This window comes from Heteronotia binoei, chromosome 1, assembly GCF_032191835.1.
Source record: "Heteronotia binoei isolate CCM8104 ecotype False Entrance Well chromosome 1, APGP_CSIRO_Hbin_v1, whole genome shotgun sequence".
NCBI classification, from domain to species: domain Eukaryota; kingdom Metazoa; phylum Chordata; class Lepidosauria; order Squamata; family Gekkonidae; genus Heteronotia; species Heteronotia binoei.
Genome location: NC_083223.1, coordinates 167,977,077 through 167,994,966, shown reverse-complemented (window position 1 = coordinate 167,994,966; position 17,890 = coordinate 167,977,077). Strand labels below are relative to the sequence as shown.

The following is a 17,890-nucleotide window of genomic DNA, read 5'->3' as shown; positions in this document are numbered from 1 at the left end:
TGGAGAAAGTAGAGAAAGAAGTACTTTTCTCCCTTTCTTACAATACGAGAACTCATGGGCATTCGATGAAATTGCTGAGCAGACAGGTTAAAACGGATAAAAGGAAGTACTTCTTTACCCAAAGGGTGATTAACATGTGGAATTCACTGCCACAGGAGGTGGTGGCGGCCACAAGCATGGCCACCTTCAAGAGGGGGTTAGATAAAAATATGGAGCAGAGGTCCATCCGTGGCTATTAGCCACAGTGTGTATGTGTGTGTGTATGTATGTGTATATATATATATATATATATATATATATATATTTGGCCGCTGTGTGACACAGAATGTTGGACTGGATGGGCCATTGGCCTGATCTAACATGGCTTCTCTTATGTTCTTATGTTCTTATGATATGTCTTTCCTGGGTACCTGAATAGATTCCCAGTTTAAGACAATAGATGAAGATGACTTTTAATGTTTGCCAGGATGGGCTTAATGTTTGGTATCAATTTAGTTTTGATACTCTGAGGAGGAGTCAGGGTGGAGGACAAAGGATTTGTGCAACGTGTGTTGCATTAGCAAAGAAGTAAACAAAATAAGCTGAATTGTAGCAGGAAGGCAGGAAGATGAGCCATTAGCAGTAGCCAAGGATAAAGACATAAGCAATACATTATCTGTGAACCCTCATTGATCTATACATTCCTTTGGGAGGGGGAGAGGAGCCAGCCAGGAGGATACCTATGTTGTAATCAGAACATGCCCAAACATGTTTCTCTGGCCTTTTGCAGAGAGCGGCTTCACTTGGCCTGTTTCTGACAAGCAGCATCCATTTTGGTTCCAAAAGCTGGGGACCCCACCACTTGTAGGCAGTGTTCCCTCTAAGTTGAGTTAGCATGAGCTAGCTCACAGATTTGTAGCCTCCGGCTCACACATTTTTGTCTTTACTCAGGAAAAATGGCCTCAGAACAAACCAAGAAGAAGATTTGCAAAAGGCGACTGGCATGATTTCCTCTTGGGCTCAGTGTTGTGCTTTTGTTTACACAAGTCTTTATCTTTCTGCATACATGCAGGTTTCAGGGTGCTTATTGATTCAATGAGATGGAGGCTGTAAGAGTCCTTTGTTTTGGTCAAGCTTCAGCACTCATGCTAGCCTGTCAATTTAGGGAGACTGTTTCACTGCCCTTCTAGTTTGCTGATGAAGGGTGTCCTGACAGTTGTCCTGATCACAAGTGGTCTCCTGGGGCAGTTAGTTCTCCCATATATTTATTTATTTATCATTTATATCCCGCCCTCCCCACCTAGGCAGGTTCAGGGCAGCTAACAATATAAGGGTCAGCAATAGCATGCCCAACCATTTTACAGTAAATATAAACAAGATTAAATATAAAAACATTAAAACATTTAAAACATCTGGTGCTAATTCGATGTATCCAAACAACAAGGTATTAGTGGTGGTGATCAGATTGGTCGATTTTTAAACTTCTGGAGGTCCCAGACAAGTTACTGGTGGTGTTTCTGGGCCCAATCCATTGCTGTAGATGTCATTATGAAAAAGCATGGTGGAAGAGTGCCGTTTTGCAGGCCCTGTGGAACTACGTAAGCTCTCGCAGGGCCCTCACCTCCTCCGGCAACTCATTCCACCAGCTAGGAGCAGCGATGGAAAAGGCCCTGGCTCTTGTTGATGCAAGCCTACCTTCTTTGATGCTGGGGACCATCAACCAGTTTTGGGTTCCGGACCGAAGTGCTCGCTGGGGCATATATAGGGAAAGGTGGTTTCTAAGGTATGCAGGACCCTGGCCATATAGGGCTTTAAAGGTGCTAACCAGCACCTTGAAGTGAATCCGGTACACTATCGGTAGCCAGTGCAGTGCTTTCAGCACAAGCCAAATGTGTTCCTGTAAAGAAACTCCCGTTAACAACCTGGCTCCAGTATTCTGCACTAGCTGGAGTCGCCGGATTTGGTACAAGGGCAGCCCCATGTAGAGGGTATTGCAGTAATCTAATCTCGAGGTGACCGTAGCATGGATCACAGTAGCTAAGTCGTCATGATCAAGAAAGGGAACCAACTGCCTTACCAACTGCAGTTGGTAAAAAGCTGACTGGGCAGTGACAGCTGCTTGGGCCTCCATCGTTAAGGAGGCATCCAAGAGCACTCCTAAGCTTTTAACCTTGGGTGCCGGTATAAGCTGCACCACATTGAAGGTCGGTAAATGGACCTCCAGTCCCAGACGACTTAGGTGCAGGACCTCCATCTTAGTTGGATTTAATTTCAGTCCACTCAGCCTGAGCCACCCCGCCACAGCTTGTAATGCTGTGGAAGATCTTCTAGGGTGGAATCAGACTGGCCACCCATCAACAGGTAGAGCTGGGTGTCATCAGCATACTGGTGACAATCCAGCCCATGCCTCTGGGCAACCTGGGTGAGGGGGCGCATGTAGATGTTAAATAACATCGGAGAAAGAACCACTCCCTGCAGCACTCCACAAATAAGTGGGTGTCACTGGGATAGTTCTTCCCCTAGTGCCACCCTCTGTCCCCGACCCTGGAGAAAGGAGGAAAGCCACTGCAAGGCTAACATCTGGATTCCAGCGCCAGTGAGATGACAGGTCAGTAACTGATGATCAACCATGTTGAACGCTGCCGACAGGTCTAATAACATCAGCACTGCCGAGCCACCTCTATCCAGGTATCTCTGGAGGTCATCTGTAAGGGCTACCAGTACCGTCTCTGTCCCATGACCCGGATGAAAACCGGATTGATGTGGGTTTAGCATGGAAGTGTCATCCAGAAAACTCTGGAGCTGCACTGCCACAGCCCTTTCGATAATCTTGCCTAAAAATGGTAAGTTGGACACCGGCCAATAGTTTGCCAATTCGGCTGGGTCCAAAGATGGTTTTAGAAGGAAACGAACCATAGCCGCCTCAAGAGTCCGGGGAAAGGTTCCCTCAAGAAAGGACTGGTTGACAATTTCCCTTAGGGGAGCCCGTAGCTCCTCACGGCCAGCTTTTATTAGCCAAGAAGGGCATGGGTCCAGCCTACAGGTAGTTGGGCGTACAGTAGAGAGTATTCTGTCAACTTCCTCCAGGCTGAGTGGAGTGAAAGAATCCAAAATTGGACTAGAAGACGTGCTCAAAGCCTCAAGTTCCATTACTGTTTCTAACGTGACTGAGAGGTCGCGGTGGAGTGACAGAACTTTATCTGCGAAGAAGCTTGCAAAGGCCTCACAGCCGATATCCAATTCCCAGCATTTGGTATACCCATCGGTAGGGTAGAGACCGAATTGTTCTAAATAATTGTGCTGGGCATGAGTTCGCAGACGCAATCATGGCCGTAAAGTATACTTTCTTAGCAGCCTTGACCGCCATTTCATAGGTTCTCATAAATGCCCTATAAGCTGCTCTTGTCACTTCATCACGGAGGCTGCTTCTGCATGGCGACGGTGGGGTTTAGTGTAGGGTAACACTAATCTTCACAGCCCGTCAAGGACAATAGCAGTTACACTGACTTCATAGTCCAAGCTGAGGTGGTGGTTTGAGGTTGTCGTGTCCCATATTGCAGGAGCATACTTACTTATCTGGGGGGGAAGGAAGAGGGAGAGTTAGGCTAAGGTATATCTGAGGTATACAATTTCAGATTTTTTGCCTACTTGAAAGTGAAACTGAGCTACCAGATATATGGAATGTAATAATAAGAACACTTTAGTATCATGGTATATTTCTAAAGTTTTCATTTATTTCTCCCATAACCTGTGCTCCCTCTAAGCTGAGTTAGTGTGAGCTAGCGCACAGCTTTTTGGTCTCTGGCTCACAGATTTTTGTCTTAGCCCAGGAAGGAAGGCCCCAGAGCAACCTAATTTATGCTGTAGCTCACAACTTTTAATGCCAGTAGCTCACAAAGTAGAATTTTTGCTTAGAAGACTCCATGGCTTAGAGGGAACATTGCCTATAACCACTAGATTTGAGCTAGTATAATCAGCAGCTTATACTTAGTGAGCAAAAGTTATTGACTGGGTGCAGTGACTATGGTCTTACTGCTCATGCTATTTCTTTCCTATATTGGACCTTATGAATGTGCACTATTGCACATTCTGCATTACTATCCCTGAAAAAGTTTGACCATTCTGGCTTTCTAAACTGGGTGCTAATCTGCTTCAGCAAAAACACTTTTAGGAACTTTTCTTCAACAGGACCTAAAGATGGAGCTGAAGGTGAAAAACCTGGCATCTTCTGATTCCAGAGGCTATGACTTACAAAAGGAAATCATAGTTAAAGTGACTCACAATATAACTAACCAGGTAAAAAGTCCCAGCCATTGGTTGCATTATTTTGTATTCAAGAGGACTGTGGCACAGACTTCACGGACCGTTTCCTTTCATGTAATTTTCCCACCCCGCCCCCACAGTGTTCCTTTCTGTAGTCTTTGATTTGTCCCAGTTTTGAAAGGGGGTGTTTAGATCAAATTTCAGTCAACAAACTTATTTCCCTAGTATTATTTGTGTATATTGTAACACACAGCTAAGAATTTTGGAATTCAATTTGGTTTTTAAAATATTTAAACTTGCTATGACTGTCAACCTTATTTCTCTAGGTATGGGTTTGGTCAAAATCTAAGTTCATCAATAGGAAATTTTTGATGGAAGAACTTTATCAACGTTTTTTAGATGGAGAAGATGTGATGGTTGACAATGAGAATGATCCATTCTGGGATCCTGTGGAAGTAATTCATTTAGGGTCTGCTCACATCTGGCTCCAGTCACTTGCTTATTGCATGAAGCTTGAAGAACAAATAGAACTCCTTAATTCTGAAGGGAAGGAGGAAGCAATCCTACTTATCAATATATTTCCATGTTCTCCAAATGGCAGGTGAGCCTTTCTGTTACCATGACTGTCAAAGAACCAGCCTTGAGCTCAGGAAAGGCTGACAGACTGGAGATTGTACATGTTTTTAAAAGCTCTGACACACTGCAAAAACATTTATCAGCTGATGCTGTGCCAGTCATTCTGTTCCTCTTCCTTTCCAGCTATGCATGAGGTATGGCAAACGATAGGGTAGCTGTATCTTTGTCACTGCATCACTACTAGCATGTTCTCTGTCAAGGGGTAGCAACACAAATATCTTCGAAAATTATGGATAAAAATTCCAAACACAATAGCTTCTGAAATTAGGTGTGAATCTAAACTGTAATTGACTTTGATGTATATGCCATAAGCTGCCTTGATTTGTTGTGGTAATGCCACTATCATTGTTAATCATTATTCTTATCTTTTTTTCACTAGAGCCTTTGGAGAGGATGACATGGTTATTGACCCTTTGGAGATGCTGGGGAAAAGGATAGACTTCCAAATTCACATTTTACAATGCCTTGGAGTTAAATGGATTAAAGAAGTAGCACAAAGAGGAATTCAAATTGGGTAAAGTTGTTTGACACTAAAAGATTTTCTTTTGAGGTCTTTGGAATAAAAGAACAGTTTCAGTTTTCTGGTTTGCTCTAATGAGAATTTTTTCCCATATTTGGATATTTGAATTTTCTCAGTGGAAGGGGAAAATGTCTAACAACTGATAGATCACAAGAAGTGGAGGCCCTCACATAATGCCTATGGCAGTTTTGAAAGAGAACACATATGTATATTGTGCACATCTGACAGCCCCCCATCACTCATCACCTGTGTGTATGCTGACCAATTTACTATCCTCACCCATGTCTAATGGATTTATACATGAATTTAATGGCTTTATACATAGAGGCCATTATGTTCCATTCCACAGTGAGGCTTCCAGATGTTATAGGATCATCCTATGTTTTGTCTTGAAAACCTGTTTTTTGTAGTAAAACCCTGAGATTCACAGAAGTGCCAGTGGAAATGGGTGGGAACTTTGCCAAGAGCACAGCAATTCCCATTCTTTTCAATACAGCTTTCTAGAACTGTTAATTGTGCCAAGTGACTGTAAAACATATACATTTGACTATCAGTTAGTGCTGCTGGAATTGTGGGTCTTGCTTCCAAGGAAACAGGTTTAGGACTGGGTTGTAAATCTATATTGAGTCATGCCTATCTTTTTCAGAAATTGTGACATATTCCCTGAAAAACAAAGTATCAAACCAAAACAACATTCAGCATCTGAAAGCATTGTTTGAAATTTGAGTGTTCCTATAGTATATGCGTCCTAAGATAAGTTACTTAGAATATATAAACAATGGAAACCCTGACTACTGGACTTCTCTGACCCAATTAGGCAGTAAAACATAGGAATGGCATCTCTACTAGAGTGTGTAAAGCCTCCTTCATAATATTCATGTATAAAGAAGTTCTGCCCAGAAATCATGGCTGGCTTTCAGGAAGGGATAGACCATATATGTTGTGACCTGTTGTGAAGGAAAATACAGTGGGCTCTAGAAGGAGGCTCTGGGCAAGTGCCCCCCACCCTTGCTATCTTCCCACCCACCCACCCAAGTGAAGGCATTCATTTCCCCCCCCTTGCTTCAAGGGGAGCTGATCTATGCCATCTGGAGAGCAATTATAATTCTGAGTTGTCTCCAGCCCGCACCTGGAGATTGGCAACAGTGGTTCCCTAGAAAATGGCATTGTATCTGTCTGAGGTTCCATCCCTTCTCAAACCCCACCATCTCCAGGCCCAACCCCCTAAATCTCCAGGAATTTCCCAACCTGGAGTTGGCAACCCTATCTCCTATTTATCTGCACCTCTGAGTTCAGCTTTCCATCACCTTCCTCCTCCCTGCAGCCTCTACATAGGAAAAGTATAGACTTTCTCCACAATAGGGGGGACCCTTTGATCTGAACAACAACCCTGTGAGGTAGGTTAGGCTGGAACCTGTGTCTGGCAGACCCCACTCTGAAACCCTAAGTCCTATGCCCTCCTCAAACTCCACCACAGAATCTCCAGGGATTTCCCACCAACCTGGAAAGGTATCACTAAAGGCCTCTGAGTGCCCCCCATCCTTGCTGTCTTCCCACTCACCTAAGTAAAGGCATTCACTCCCCACCCCACTTCAAGCGGAGCTGATCTCTACTATCAGACAACAGATCTCTCTCCCCATCCTGGAGAAAATAACTGATCTGGAGGGTGGACTGTGTGGCATTATATTCCCCTGAGGCCTCTCCCTTTCCCGACTAAAGCAGCCTGGGTTGCCTAGCAACAGCCTCTAACTAGCACTTCCCAGGTGGCAGCCCTGTCTCTGAGAAAACACTCCTGAGCCTGGCCTCCCTGGCTATTTCTGTGGCCTATGGAGGCTGTGTATGCTGGGAAGCCTTTCGGGAGGCTGCAGTAGCTCTACAGCCCTTTCTGAGGCCAGTTGGCAGAGAGGACACAGAGTAGAGTTGGAGATGCGGCTGTCTCTGAGGTAACACTGCTTTTGGCAATGTGTTCAACATTCCTAGGCCTAAAGTAGGTGGGGGCATGAGAGTCAGTCAATGAGAGGCCAGAGATGGTGACCAACGTGTGATGGGCCAATAGTGTGTTCCCAACGTAACTGCCAGAACTAAGGCTGGTTGTGTTTTACTGACAGAATAAGCTTTGCTGGCAAGCAACTGCCACTTGGGTGGGAGAGAGGAATGGACTCAACCAATGGCACGCAAGTACTCTTGATTGATAGTTTGACAGGCCAAAGGCTGATACCCCACAGTCCCACTGAGCCCCAACCAAATTTGCCACCACGAGAGGAGAATTATTACTAAAAGATAAGAGCTTCCACATGCTCAGTGTATGTAGTCAGCACTAGGACAATGGAGAGCTGGGGATTCTCTAGTGCCTCCTTTCTGCTGGCTTCAGTTCTATAGAAAGACTTTGGTTTCTTTGTCCTTAGTTGAAGGTGAGCAGAATGTACAGCCAATCCTTTAGAGAGGAATGATGGAGGCAGATGATGTCATCAACTTGGCTGCTGCTGATTGAAGGTTAGCCAGCAGTGCATTTACTTTGTGTATTGCCTTGTGAAACAGCAGCAGGGGCTCTGGAATGGATACAATAAAGGGATTTTTATTTTTATTTATTTATTTCAATTTATATTCCTTTCTCTCCACAAGCAGACTCAGGGTGAATTACAACAAAAGTTAAAACATCAGATAAATTTAAAGAGTTAAAACCAAAACAGCATAGCTCAGCTGAGCCATACATACGGTTTCCAGCTGGTGCCTCTGGGCTTCTCAGATTGTCTAATCTGGGCCTTATAAAATAGTAACTCCAACTTTTATTTTTCAAACTCCCCAGAAAATGCTAAGGACCGAAAAGCATAGGGTAAAGAGGGAGGGGCTTTCATTCTTTTATGGGGGGCTTAATTGTTTTATAGATCCAAATGTTCTTCTCCTCTATATCTTGCTTTCTAAAACCCCAATTTGTGGTGTCATATTCCAAGTTGTGTCTCCTTCCCTCCATAAAATCCTGTAAATGCAATTTGTTTGCCCTCAAGTTCCATACATGAAAACAAGTGTTTCTCTGAACCCCTCTCCTCAGTCTGCCAAATATCCATGTCACCTGTTCTGTCCCCCTCTTGCAAATAATGCCACCCTCTTTGTGTTTACTTAATGGTGAAGTACATTATGTCCAAACCTCAGACACTCTTCTACATTCATATTTCCAGAAAAGAGTCCTGAAGGCATGTGGTCAGAAGAACTGTGCCTGCCCTTCTCTATACAATATTTTGTTGTACAGAAATATTTTTTGGTTTTGTATTAAGCAGTCTCATGGTTAATTTTACAGATTATTTTCCTAATATGTATATGGAAATTAATAGTCATGAATTTAACTGCCTCTAAGCTGCTATGGAAAATTAATTTTTCCTCTATCTCTGTTAAGGTGAGTTGGGTACAAATTGGGAAAGGTGTCTGTGGAACTGGTGGGGAAAAAATGAAGTGGACATTGAGTATTTCTTCTGGCAGGTAGTAGTTGCCCCTGGGAAAGAGATCTAACCTTGAAAAATTGTCATAGTTTCACGGTTGGCTTATTTTGTATTTTTAAGGAATTACTTCTTGGACTGAATTTGACTTTTTAATCAGGTTATTGTTTCTTTGGCACTTTTAGATACAAAGTTTATGATCTCCCACATTCATTATACACAAAGCCTGCCTGGAAAAATGTGAATCCAAAGCTAGAAGAACGAACTCAGTTTTCAGCCCTGAATACATCCCATGAATTTTTTAATTACTTGCAGAAAAATGCTTTGATTGTTGACTTGTGGGGGCTTCAAGGTATTGTTTTGTTCTTTTGATTCTGACAAAAATATATGGTTCAAAACTGCAAATTCACACACATGAGAGATATAGCATGAGCATAGGAAGCTTATACTGAGCCATATCACTGGTCCATCTAGCCTAGTGTTGTTTTTTCTAACTGGCAGAAAAGACAAAATTCTAATTTGATGTCTCAAGCAGCAAGATCCTTCTAACTGAACATGCCAGGGGCTAAACCTGGAAACACTCCATATGAAAAGCATTCCTGTGGTTCTTCCAAGTTATTATAAGAATCACTAAACAAGCATACAGAATTTTACACTACTGTAGTTACTGACACAAATCCCCACACTTGTTAGAATTTATAACCACTCATAACAAAGGTTCAAACCACAGCAGACCCTAGGAGTCTGACAAGAGGTATGCACCCTCCTTTCATTTTTCAGAAATACATTGGTTTTTGTTTAATCATTTTTTGCAGTTATTCATTCTCTAGTTTATAATGGCAAACACATTTCTGGCTACAACTTAGCATCTGTGTTTCACATGCAATTTTGTTGATATATTCAAGGATCTTCCCATCCTTGACAAATTTCGGAGTAATAGGAGAAAGGGCCCCAATTTTATAGACAGTTAATATCAAAATACATGACAGAAATAGATTATCTGTTTTGATGACTGACCAAATACTTCCTGCATACCAGTGTAATCTCTTAATTTTCTGTGATTCTTTCTTCTGACCCCACATAAGTGGAATAAAAATGTTTTGCTTTGATAGCTAATTGATTGTTTCCTACTTACAAGAAAATCTGCTTGGAATATGAATGCAAATTTCACCCAAATGGTATAGAAACACAGAAATTGTACTTTAACATGTGTTTCAGTGAAACAAAAACACAAACAAGGTTAGTTATTGTTTCAGTTAATTCCCATTTTGAAATAAATGAAAATGAATAAGGATTTTTAATGTTTGTTTTGAAAGGATGTGGCACATCCCCAATTATGACCAGGGATAGAAACCTACCATTACATAATGGTGCTGGGTTCCCTCAAGGCTCTGTCTCTGTTGTTACATCCTGTGGCTCATGTAGAAGGATGTTGCTGTCTTTTCCCAAAGAAAGAGACCTACAAAGGACATTTCCCTTACCAACTAAGGCTGGCTCAGTAACCATCTGGTGTGTCAACCATATCATTTCAGCAGGCTTTGTGATGTTATATGAAGGCCACAGAGACTGCTAACATATCCTAGACAGCACAGCATGGCTGAGTCCTTTAAACATCTTGCATAACTGTAGTGATTTTACAATGTAGCTAATTTTAATGATAAATGTAAGTAACTTCCTGCTTGAATTTAAATATCTTTAGCGCTTTCTTATACTTTGAAATATTTAGACACAGAACAAGTTTTTTGAACTTCAGTTGTGCCATCACTTGTGTGGGAGCATATCATCTACATTTCAAAGGGGTCATCTTTAAAATAGATATTACTTGGTGGCACTATAGGCATTCAGGCCCCAGTTCCTGGTCTGCCATATCAGAACTATCATCTGTACAGTGCATCTGCTACTTCTATGCAATGTTGGAATCTACACCCAGCTTCCAGGTTTTTCTAGACTATTATAGAACTGCAGTATGTTAACAAGGAATAGTTAGCAGTGGCTATTGAAGTACCAGAATAAGGTGATGGGAAAATATGTGATCTTAACAGTGCAATGTGTTTCCCCTGGTGTACAGAAGGGTGTACAGAAATGGACTCCTCCCGACAAGACATGGCAGTCACCGCCAAGGGCTCCATAATTATTGATAATCCTAAAACTGAGATTCCGAACCATGCTGGTCTAGTGAGTATATTGTTGGCATTCATGCATGCATGCAGATCATCTAAGCAATAAATTCCTTCCATTTTGCTTATATGAAAAGCATCTTATAACACTTTGGGTGCTCTTTAATACAGAAGTATAATGTTCAATTGTCCATCTGCTCAGCAATACATGAATGTTCTGGAAATTGATCAGAAACAACTAGGAGGCACTAGATGTGCTGTAATAGATTCTGTCAATACCCTTGTCCATTCTGTCCACCAGATTCCCTCTAAGCTAAATGTGAGCTAGCTCACAGATTTTTAGCCTCCAGATCACACATTTTTGTCTTAGCTCAGGAAGGATGACCCCAGAGCATACTAATTTATGATGCAGCTCACAACTTTAATGCCAGTAGCTCACAAAGTAGAATTTTTGCTCACAAGACTTTGCAGCTTAGAGGGAACGCACACATAGGAATTGTTTTCCTGAACAAATTAGCCTGAAAGGGAAAAAAGACAGCCCTGTCTTTTTCCCATTCCAGGGATAATGATGCAGGGCTATAGAGACAATTCTGATCAACAAAGCCACACATGATGGTGGTGCGGGGAGGGCCCCAGCCAAATTGCAGCCCTGCATAACTTTCATTGCGCACACACACTCTTCATTAATCCTCAGTTTGTTTGATCTTGAGCCTACTCTCCCACTATTTCACATTGCTTAAGACACTGCCCCACCTGCTGTTTATGCTCTGAAATAGCTTATTGTCCATATACTCTGCAATAACAAATTTCTGAAGCGAGACTGCTAGTAATCTGATTTAGTATTTGGATGGGAGACCACCAAGGAAGTTCAGGGTCATGACGTAGAGCACGGGTGGAGAACCTTCGTCCCGAGGGCCGTATGCAGCCCTCAATGTCATTTGGTGTGGCCCTCAGGGACTGCTGGGCCAAACCGAGCCATGTGGCAGCCTCCCTGGGGCCTGGCTGGCCAGCGAGGATTGTGGGCCCCAGCCGTGCTGTGCAGCAGCCTCCCCAGGACCAGGCAGGGATCACAGGGTCCAGATGTACTGTGCAGCAGCCTCCCTGGGGCCTGGCCGGCCGGCCAGAATTGCTGCAGGGCCTGAAAAAGTTATTGTCACAGTTCAGGTAAGTTTCCCTCTCATTTCTTTATTTACCTTTCTTTCAATTTCTTCCCCCCATTTCTTTGTGCCCCTTTATTCCCATTTCTTTAATGATTATCCCAGATGGTGTGGCCTAATATGCTAATATTAGGAGATGTGGTCTAATATGCTGAGTTCCTGCTAGGCTTTTTCTACAAAAAAGCCCTGGACCTATGCATCTGCCTAGGGCGGCAGGCCATGTGTGTGCGTGTGCGCCAGATTAGGCTCCCCCCACATAACTTCAAATAGAAAAACAATTATTTGCATTAATTTTGCTGGCCTGAATCATTCTCCCTTGGCAGAGCACTGTTTTTTTAGTTGACAATTTTGTGTGGTCCACGAATGATGTTATAAGTATTCATATGGCCCTTGGCAGAAAAAAGGTTCCCCACCCCTGATGTAGAGGGCAGGCAATGACAAGCCACCTCTGAACATCTCTTGCCTTGAAACCCCTTTGCAGTTGCAATTTGTCAGCTTTGACTTGACAGCACTTTCCACTTTCCCCAAGAATCTGATAGCTACTGTTAACATTCTAAAAAAAAGAAATTCTGTTTGAAGTTTTTTATTAAGATTCCATAGGAGAGGGGAAGAGGAGTAAGAAGTAAATAGAAATAAGAATACATAAAGAAATATTCCATTCTGCATGTCAATATAACAACAAAAATAAAAAGGTAATGAAGTAATTAAATAGATTCAGAATATATTGAAAATAGCATTAAAAATAACAAATATTATATGCATACTGTAAGTTCACGCTTATACATATCTAAATTGGATCTTGATATCAATATATACCATAGCAAACAATAGCAATTATCATCAGTTAACAACCTTTGGGAGATCAACCAGAAATGTCAAGTCAAGTCAAGTCAAGTATATAATGGCTCCCAATATTTTTTAGCTTGCTCCTTAGACTTGCCACCAAGTAAAGAGGATAAGTAGTCCATCTCAGCTGTCTCCAGTATTTTCCCAATCAGTTCTTGCTTTGTAGGCAGTCCCTGGTGTCTCCACTTTTGCGCAAGCAATATTCTTGCTGCTGTATTAATATGTGTCATTAATTATTCTGTCTCTTTTGTATAATCATTAGAGTATATGTTCAATAAAAATAATTCTGGTTTAAATTGGATCTGTCTTTTCAATATTTTCTGCAATAATTCGTGTACCATCTTCCAATAGTCTTTCACCACCTCATAAGTCCATCACATACGATGGAAAGACCCAATGTACATTTCCAACACTTATTAGACAGTTGGATATACATTTTGGATAGCTTTTCAGGGGTTACATACCATCTATAAAACATTTTATAAACATTCTCTTTGAGAGCCGCTGACTTAGTCAGTTTTATATTCAGTTTCCATAACGCCTCCCACTCGTCTAAAGTAATATTATGGCCTATGTTCTTTGCCCATTGAATTATACAGCCTTTTATAATATCATTTTGCATTTTCATTTGTAATAGGTATGAACATAGCTTTGCAATCAGTTTCTCCTGAGGACCTAAACGAATTTTATCAAAATCACATTGTTGCGTACTAAAACTTACTACTTTATCTTTGGTATATCTAGATTCAAATTGTAATCTCAATCACCAACTCATAGTAATGTTCATACCTTCCAATTCCTCCTTGGATTTCAACTCATTATTTTGTTTCAGTAAATCTTCATACCTACAGATTGTACTTGGACTTAAAAGCTTTGAGTAATGTTTCAAATGGTGAGACCCATCTCAGTATTTTTTGGTAAATTTTGGGTTTTAGCCAAACCCATGTAGAATTTCTGTAACAGATGATTTTTAAAATAAGAATGGCCTTCGTCTCTGATATCATAAATACGAATGCCAACCCAAACTGAGACCATGTCCTTCTAGAGATAACTGTCTTCTATCATTCAGTAGCATCCAGTCTCTCACCCAAGACAGCACACATGTTCTGTAGTATAACTGCCAATCTGGAAGCCCAAAACCCGCTCTTTCTTTAGAGTCCTGTAAAACTTTTAGCTTAATTCTTGGGGTTTTTGTTCTGCCAAATATATATAGAGACCACTTTAATTCTTGGAAAAAACTATTAGGTAACAAAACTGGGATAGTTTGAAATAGGAATAACAATCTCAGCAGAATATTCATTTTTATTGAGGCAATTCTTCCCATTAAAGATACATTCAGATCTTTCCACTTTTCCAGGTCTTTCTTGACCTCTTTAAACAGTTTATCATAATTATCTGTCTTTAAGCTGCTGCATTTATTTGAAATATAGATCCCCAATTTCACTTTTTTTTCATAAGAAAATCCTGACTTTTGTTGGAAAAGCTGGGTTTGCGCCATTGTCATGCTTTTGGTCAAAAATTTTGTTTTTCCATCGTTTATTTTCAATCCTGCCCATAGACCGAACTGATTAATCTTGTTCATCAAATAATCTATAGAGTCCAATGGTTGTTCTAGTATAAAAACCAAATCATCTGCAAAAGCTCTCAGGTAATGCTGCTCTCCTTTAATCAATGTACCCTTAATATTTGGGTCTTGTCTGATTTGATTATTCACTATTTCCAGGCAGAACATCTCTTGCCTTGAAAACCCTTTGCGGTGCTTGCCATATGTCAGCTTTGACTTGATAGCACTTTCCACTTTCTGCAGGAATCTGATAGCTACTGTTAACAGTCATAAAAAATTCAGCTTATATAACCTCACATGAATAAATTCTCCTGCACTTCTCCTGTCTCAGCAAAGATGTAGGAGTCTCTCAGACACCACTCTCAGCCCCAGACATGAGTGTGAAATGGCTGACAACTCGTAGATTGCATATGCAAAAGGATTAGGTGCCACCACACAACATTTCCTTGTGGTTATGGTCAAATGTGCTATGATTGAACCAATCATAATTCAGATTTACACATGAACTATGCATATGGATATTGTTACTGATACTGCTAATCTTTTTTTTTAAGAACATAGATAACCATGTTGCTGAACTTCACCAAAAACTTCTAAAGCTTGAGCAAGAGACTGAACTACTCAGAAATATTAACAGAGCTCTAAGAGAGGAAAATGTACTCCTGAAAGAAAAACTGACAGAATGCCAAACAGAAACCCCAGGTTAGTACTCAACACATTAAAATGCCAGTCTTCTCCTTTAAGTAAGGAATTTTAATAATAATAAATTTATTTATACCCCGCCCTCCCTGCAGAAGCAGGAATTCTTCATATTTTAACATGCTGTTGGAATTGTGGTGGCCAGGTAGAATTTCCAGTGTTCCCTGTAAGATGAGTTAGTGTGAACTAGTTCAGTTTTTACCCTCCAGCTCACACATTTTTGTCTTTGCTCAGGAGCAAACTTAATTTATGCAGTAGCTCACAATTTTAATGCCAGTAGCTCACAAAGTATTGTGAGAATTTTTGCTCACAAGACTCAGCATCTTAGAGGGAAAATTTATTTTCACATTTAATTATTGTATTGCCCACTCAAAAATCATTTTGCTTTTCTATAAAAAGGCTGAGCCCTCACAGACCGATTAATTATAAAGAATGTTAGGATCAGAATGGGGGAGAACCTGAAAAAGTCTCCTTCCACAAACTTGTTGGCTTTCAATAAGGGTGAGGGGTGAAGAAGTGTGTTGAGAAGTGGAATGATTTATGCTCTGGGAACATGGCTAAGTTAAGCTCACCACGAATCCTATAACCCACTATGTGTCACTAAAAAAATAACTATTTTAACTGACTCTTAGGTGTTACATTTGAAGAGGGTTTTTAAAATTATTTGTGGGTTCTATTTTCAGTTTTTAGAACTGCTATCCTCATTTAACGCATTCACCTTCCTTACACTCATTCCATATGGAATTCCTCCCCCCCCCCTTTGCTTAGGCCAATGGGACAAATCTGTTTATGTTTTAATACATTAAACTTGGGTCTCCCATACTACATATTTTTTGTCTATTAAAATAGTTTATACTAATTCCTAAATCTTTTTTGTTCTAGGCAAGACATTAAAATCACCCATAAAGAAGCTACCTACCAAGACAACTCCATCTGTATCAAAAGATTCTCATACAGTGTGCAATTCTCAGATAAGCTGTGATGCTGAATTTGCAAAAGCCCTCAAAGCCTTCTATCAGAATATGAATGTAATCAGAGGACAGTTCTTAAAACTGAAGCACTACAGAGCCCCTGTATGTCACTTAAGAGAATCTGAAAAAAGAAATGTTAATTTTATCCTTGGTTAGAATTAGCCTTGTGTGAATCTGAAGGTACTGGGGTTGGATCCAACCCCATTTATGAAATGTAATTTTCCTGCTTCTGTCATACTGCTGCAGTCTTTGTCCCCTCAAGTTGCTGCCAGGGGTTTGGTGGGAGCTCTAAGAACAATAAATAATAATAGTAATACAGTGAGGGGGAGCTACCCCCCCAGGTGACTGGAAGCATTAGATCTAGTATGCTAATTCTAACCTTTGGTTTAGATGAGGGGTGTCAAACATACGGCCTGAGGGTCGAATCAGGCCCCTGGAGGGCTTCTATCAGGCCACCGAGCAACTGGCTCTTTTCTGCTTCCTTCTCCCTCTCTCTTGCTTCCTTCTGCATCTCAACTTGCTTTGCAAGGCTTGCTCAATTGCACAGAAACTACAGAGCAAAATCTTGATTTTCTCCATTGGTTGAGGCTCCTCCCCCTCATGGTCCCCTGAGGGAGGGAGGGAAAGAGCCAGAGCTTCCTTTGCCCAGTCTCCTGGATCCCATGGGAGAAATACAAAGAAAACAACTTTAAGACCAAAAAGTGCTAATGTTTTAAGCATATTTTATTTTAAGTTAAAAAAAATTTTAGTCATGTTTGTCTGTGTCCTTTAAAAAGTTTTATCTCTACCTAATCTTAAAATACGTACACACATGGCCCAGCCCAGCCAGGTCTCATTTATGTCACATCCATCCCTCATAACAAATGTGTTCAACACCCCTGGTTTAGATTCTATAACTTTGCTCCACTTGCACTTCTCTGCAGGCACTGCAAAGTGCTTTGACACTTTTCTGTGAACTACCCGCAATGAATCAGAGAACTCTTTCTTAGTGTGATGCATGAAAAAGGTCAGAAAAATACTTCTGTCTCTAGTCCTACAAATGATTATGAATTGTTATGTTTTGGGATAGTTGCAGTAACTGTAGAATGGTACACTCTGTATGAATGTAAATGAGCTCTATTACTGTAGTGGGGATGTGCTTTTCCATTCTAAACAAGTTTTCATTTCTTTATTCCCTGATATTTTCACACTAGGGCTACAGTTTCATTTCTACAATACAGCAAATACTATTTGTTTTATTTCTAGGAAGAAGATAATGTACAGCTGCTGCGACAGTTTACTGAGAAGCAATCCCACATGTTAAAGGATTTTGGAGACCAACTTGAGTCAAGTATAAGTAAACTGAAAAATGATGTTGCCTTAATAATTAAAAAGAAACGAGAGATACTTGCTAACAGCAAGCAATGAAGTTGCACTATACCAAATAAAATAGTGATTTCAACAAAATAGACTTATTCAACCTAACTCACTGCTGCAGGTTCACCTGCATTTAACAGGAGAGAAATACATACTTCTGTGTTGACCATGACTCACTACAGGAACCAAATGCATGCTTAAATTTCTCTTGCTGTCACTTATAGCATGTAAGAAGGAAATGGCGTTTCCAGTTCTGAATGTCTGGCACACCATACTGCCATATTTTGCTCACCTTTCATGGGACATAATGTGCCATATTCCTTCAGAAATTTTTACACATTTACTTGAAAA

At 41.0% G+C, this 17,890-nt stretch overlaps 1 protein-coding gene across 1 annotated transcript in view; it reads left to right on the top strand.

Annotated features, from left to right (window-relative positions):
* Positions 1-17,594, top strand: part of LOC132575250 (kinesin-like protein KIF28) — a 78,904-nt gene extending 61,310 nt beyond the window's left edge. The window contains exons 10-17 of the mRNA XM_060243857.1: positions 4,168-4,275; positions 4,569-4,843; positions 5,258-5,392; positions 9,015-9,181; positions 10,898-11,004; positions 15,068-15,215; positions 16,095-16,285; positions 17,429-17,594. Coding sequence (XP_060099840.1) covers positions 4,168-4,275; positions 4,569-4,843; positions 5,258-5,392; positions 9,015-9,181; positions 10,898-11,004; positions 15,068-15,215; positions 16,095-16,285; positions 17,429-17,590 — 1,293 coding nt within the window. The 3' untranslated portion in view covers positions 17,591-17,594. The remainder of the gene's footprint in view (positions 1-4,167; positions 4,276-4,568; positions 4,844-5,257; positions 5,393-9,014; positions 9,182-10,897; positions 11,005-15,067; positions 15,216-16,094; positions 16,286-17,428) is intronic.
* The last annotated feature ends 296 nt before the right edge of the window (positions 17,595-17,890 follow it).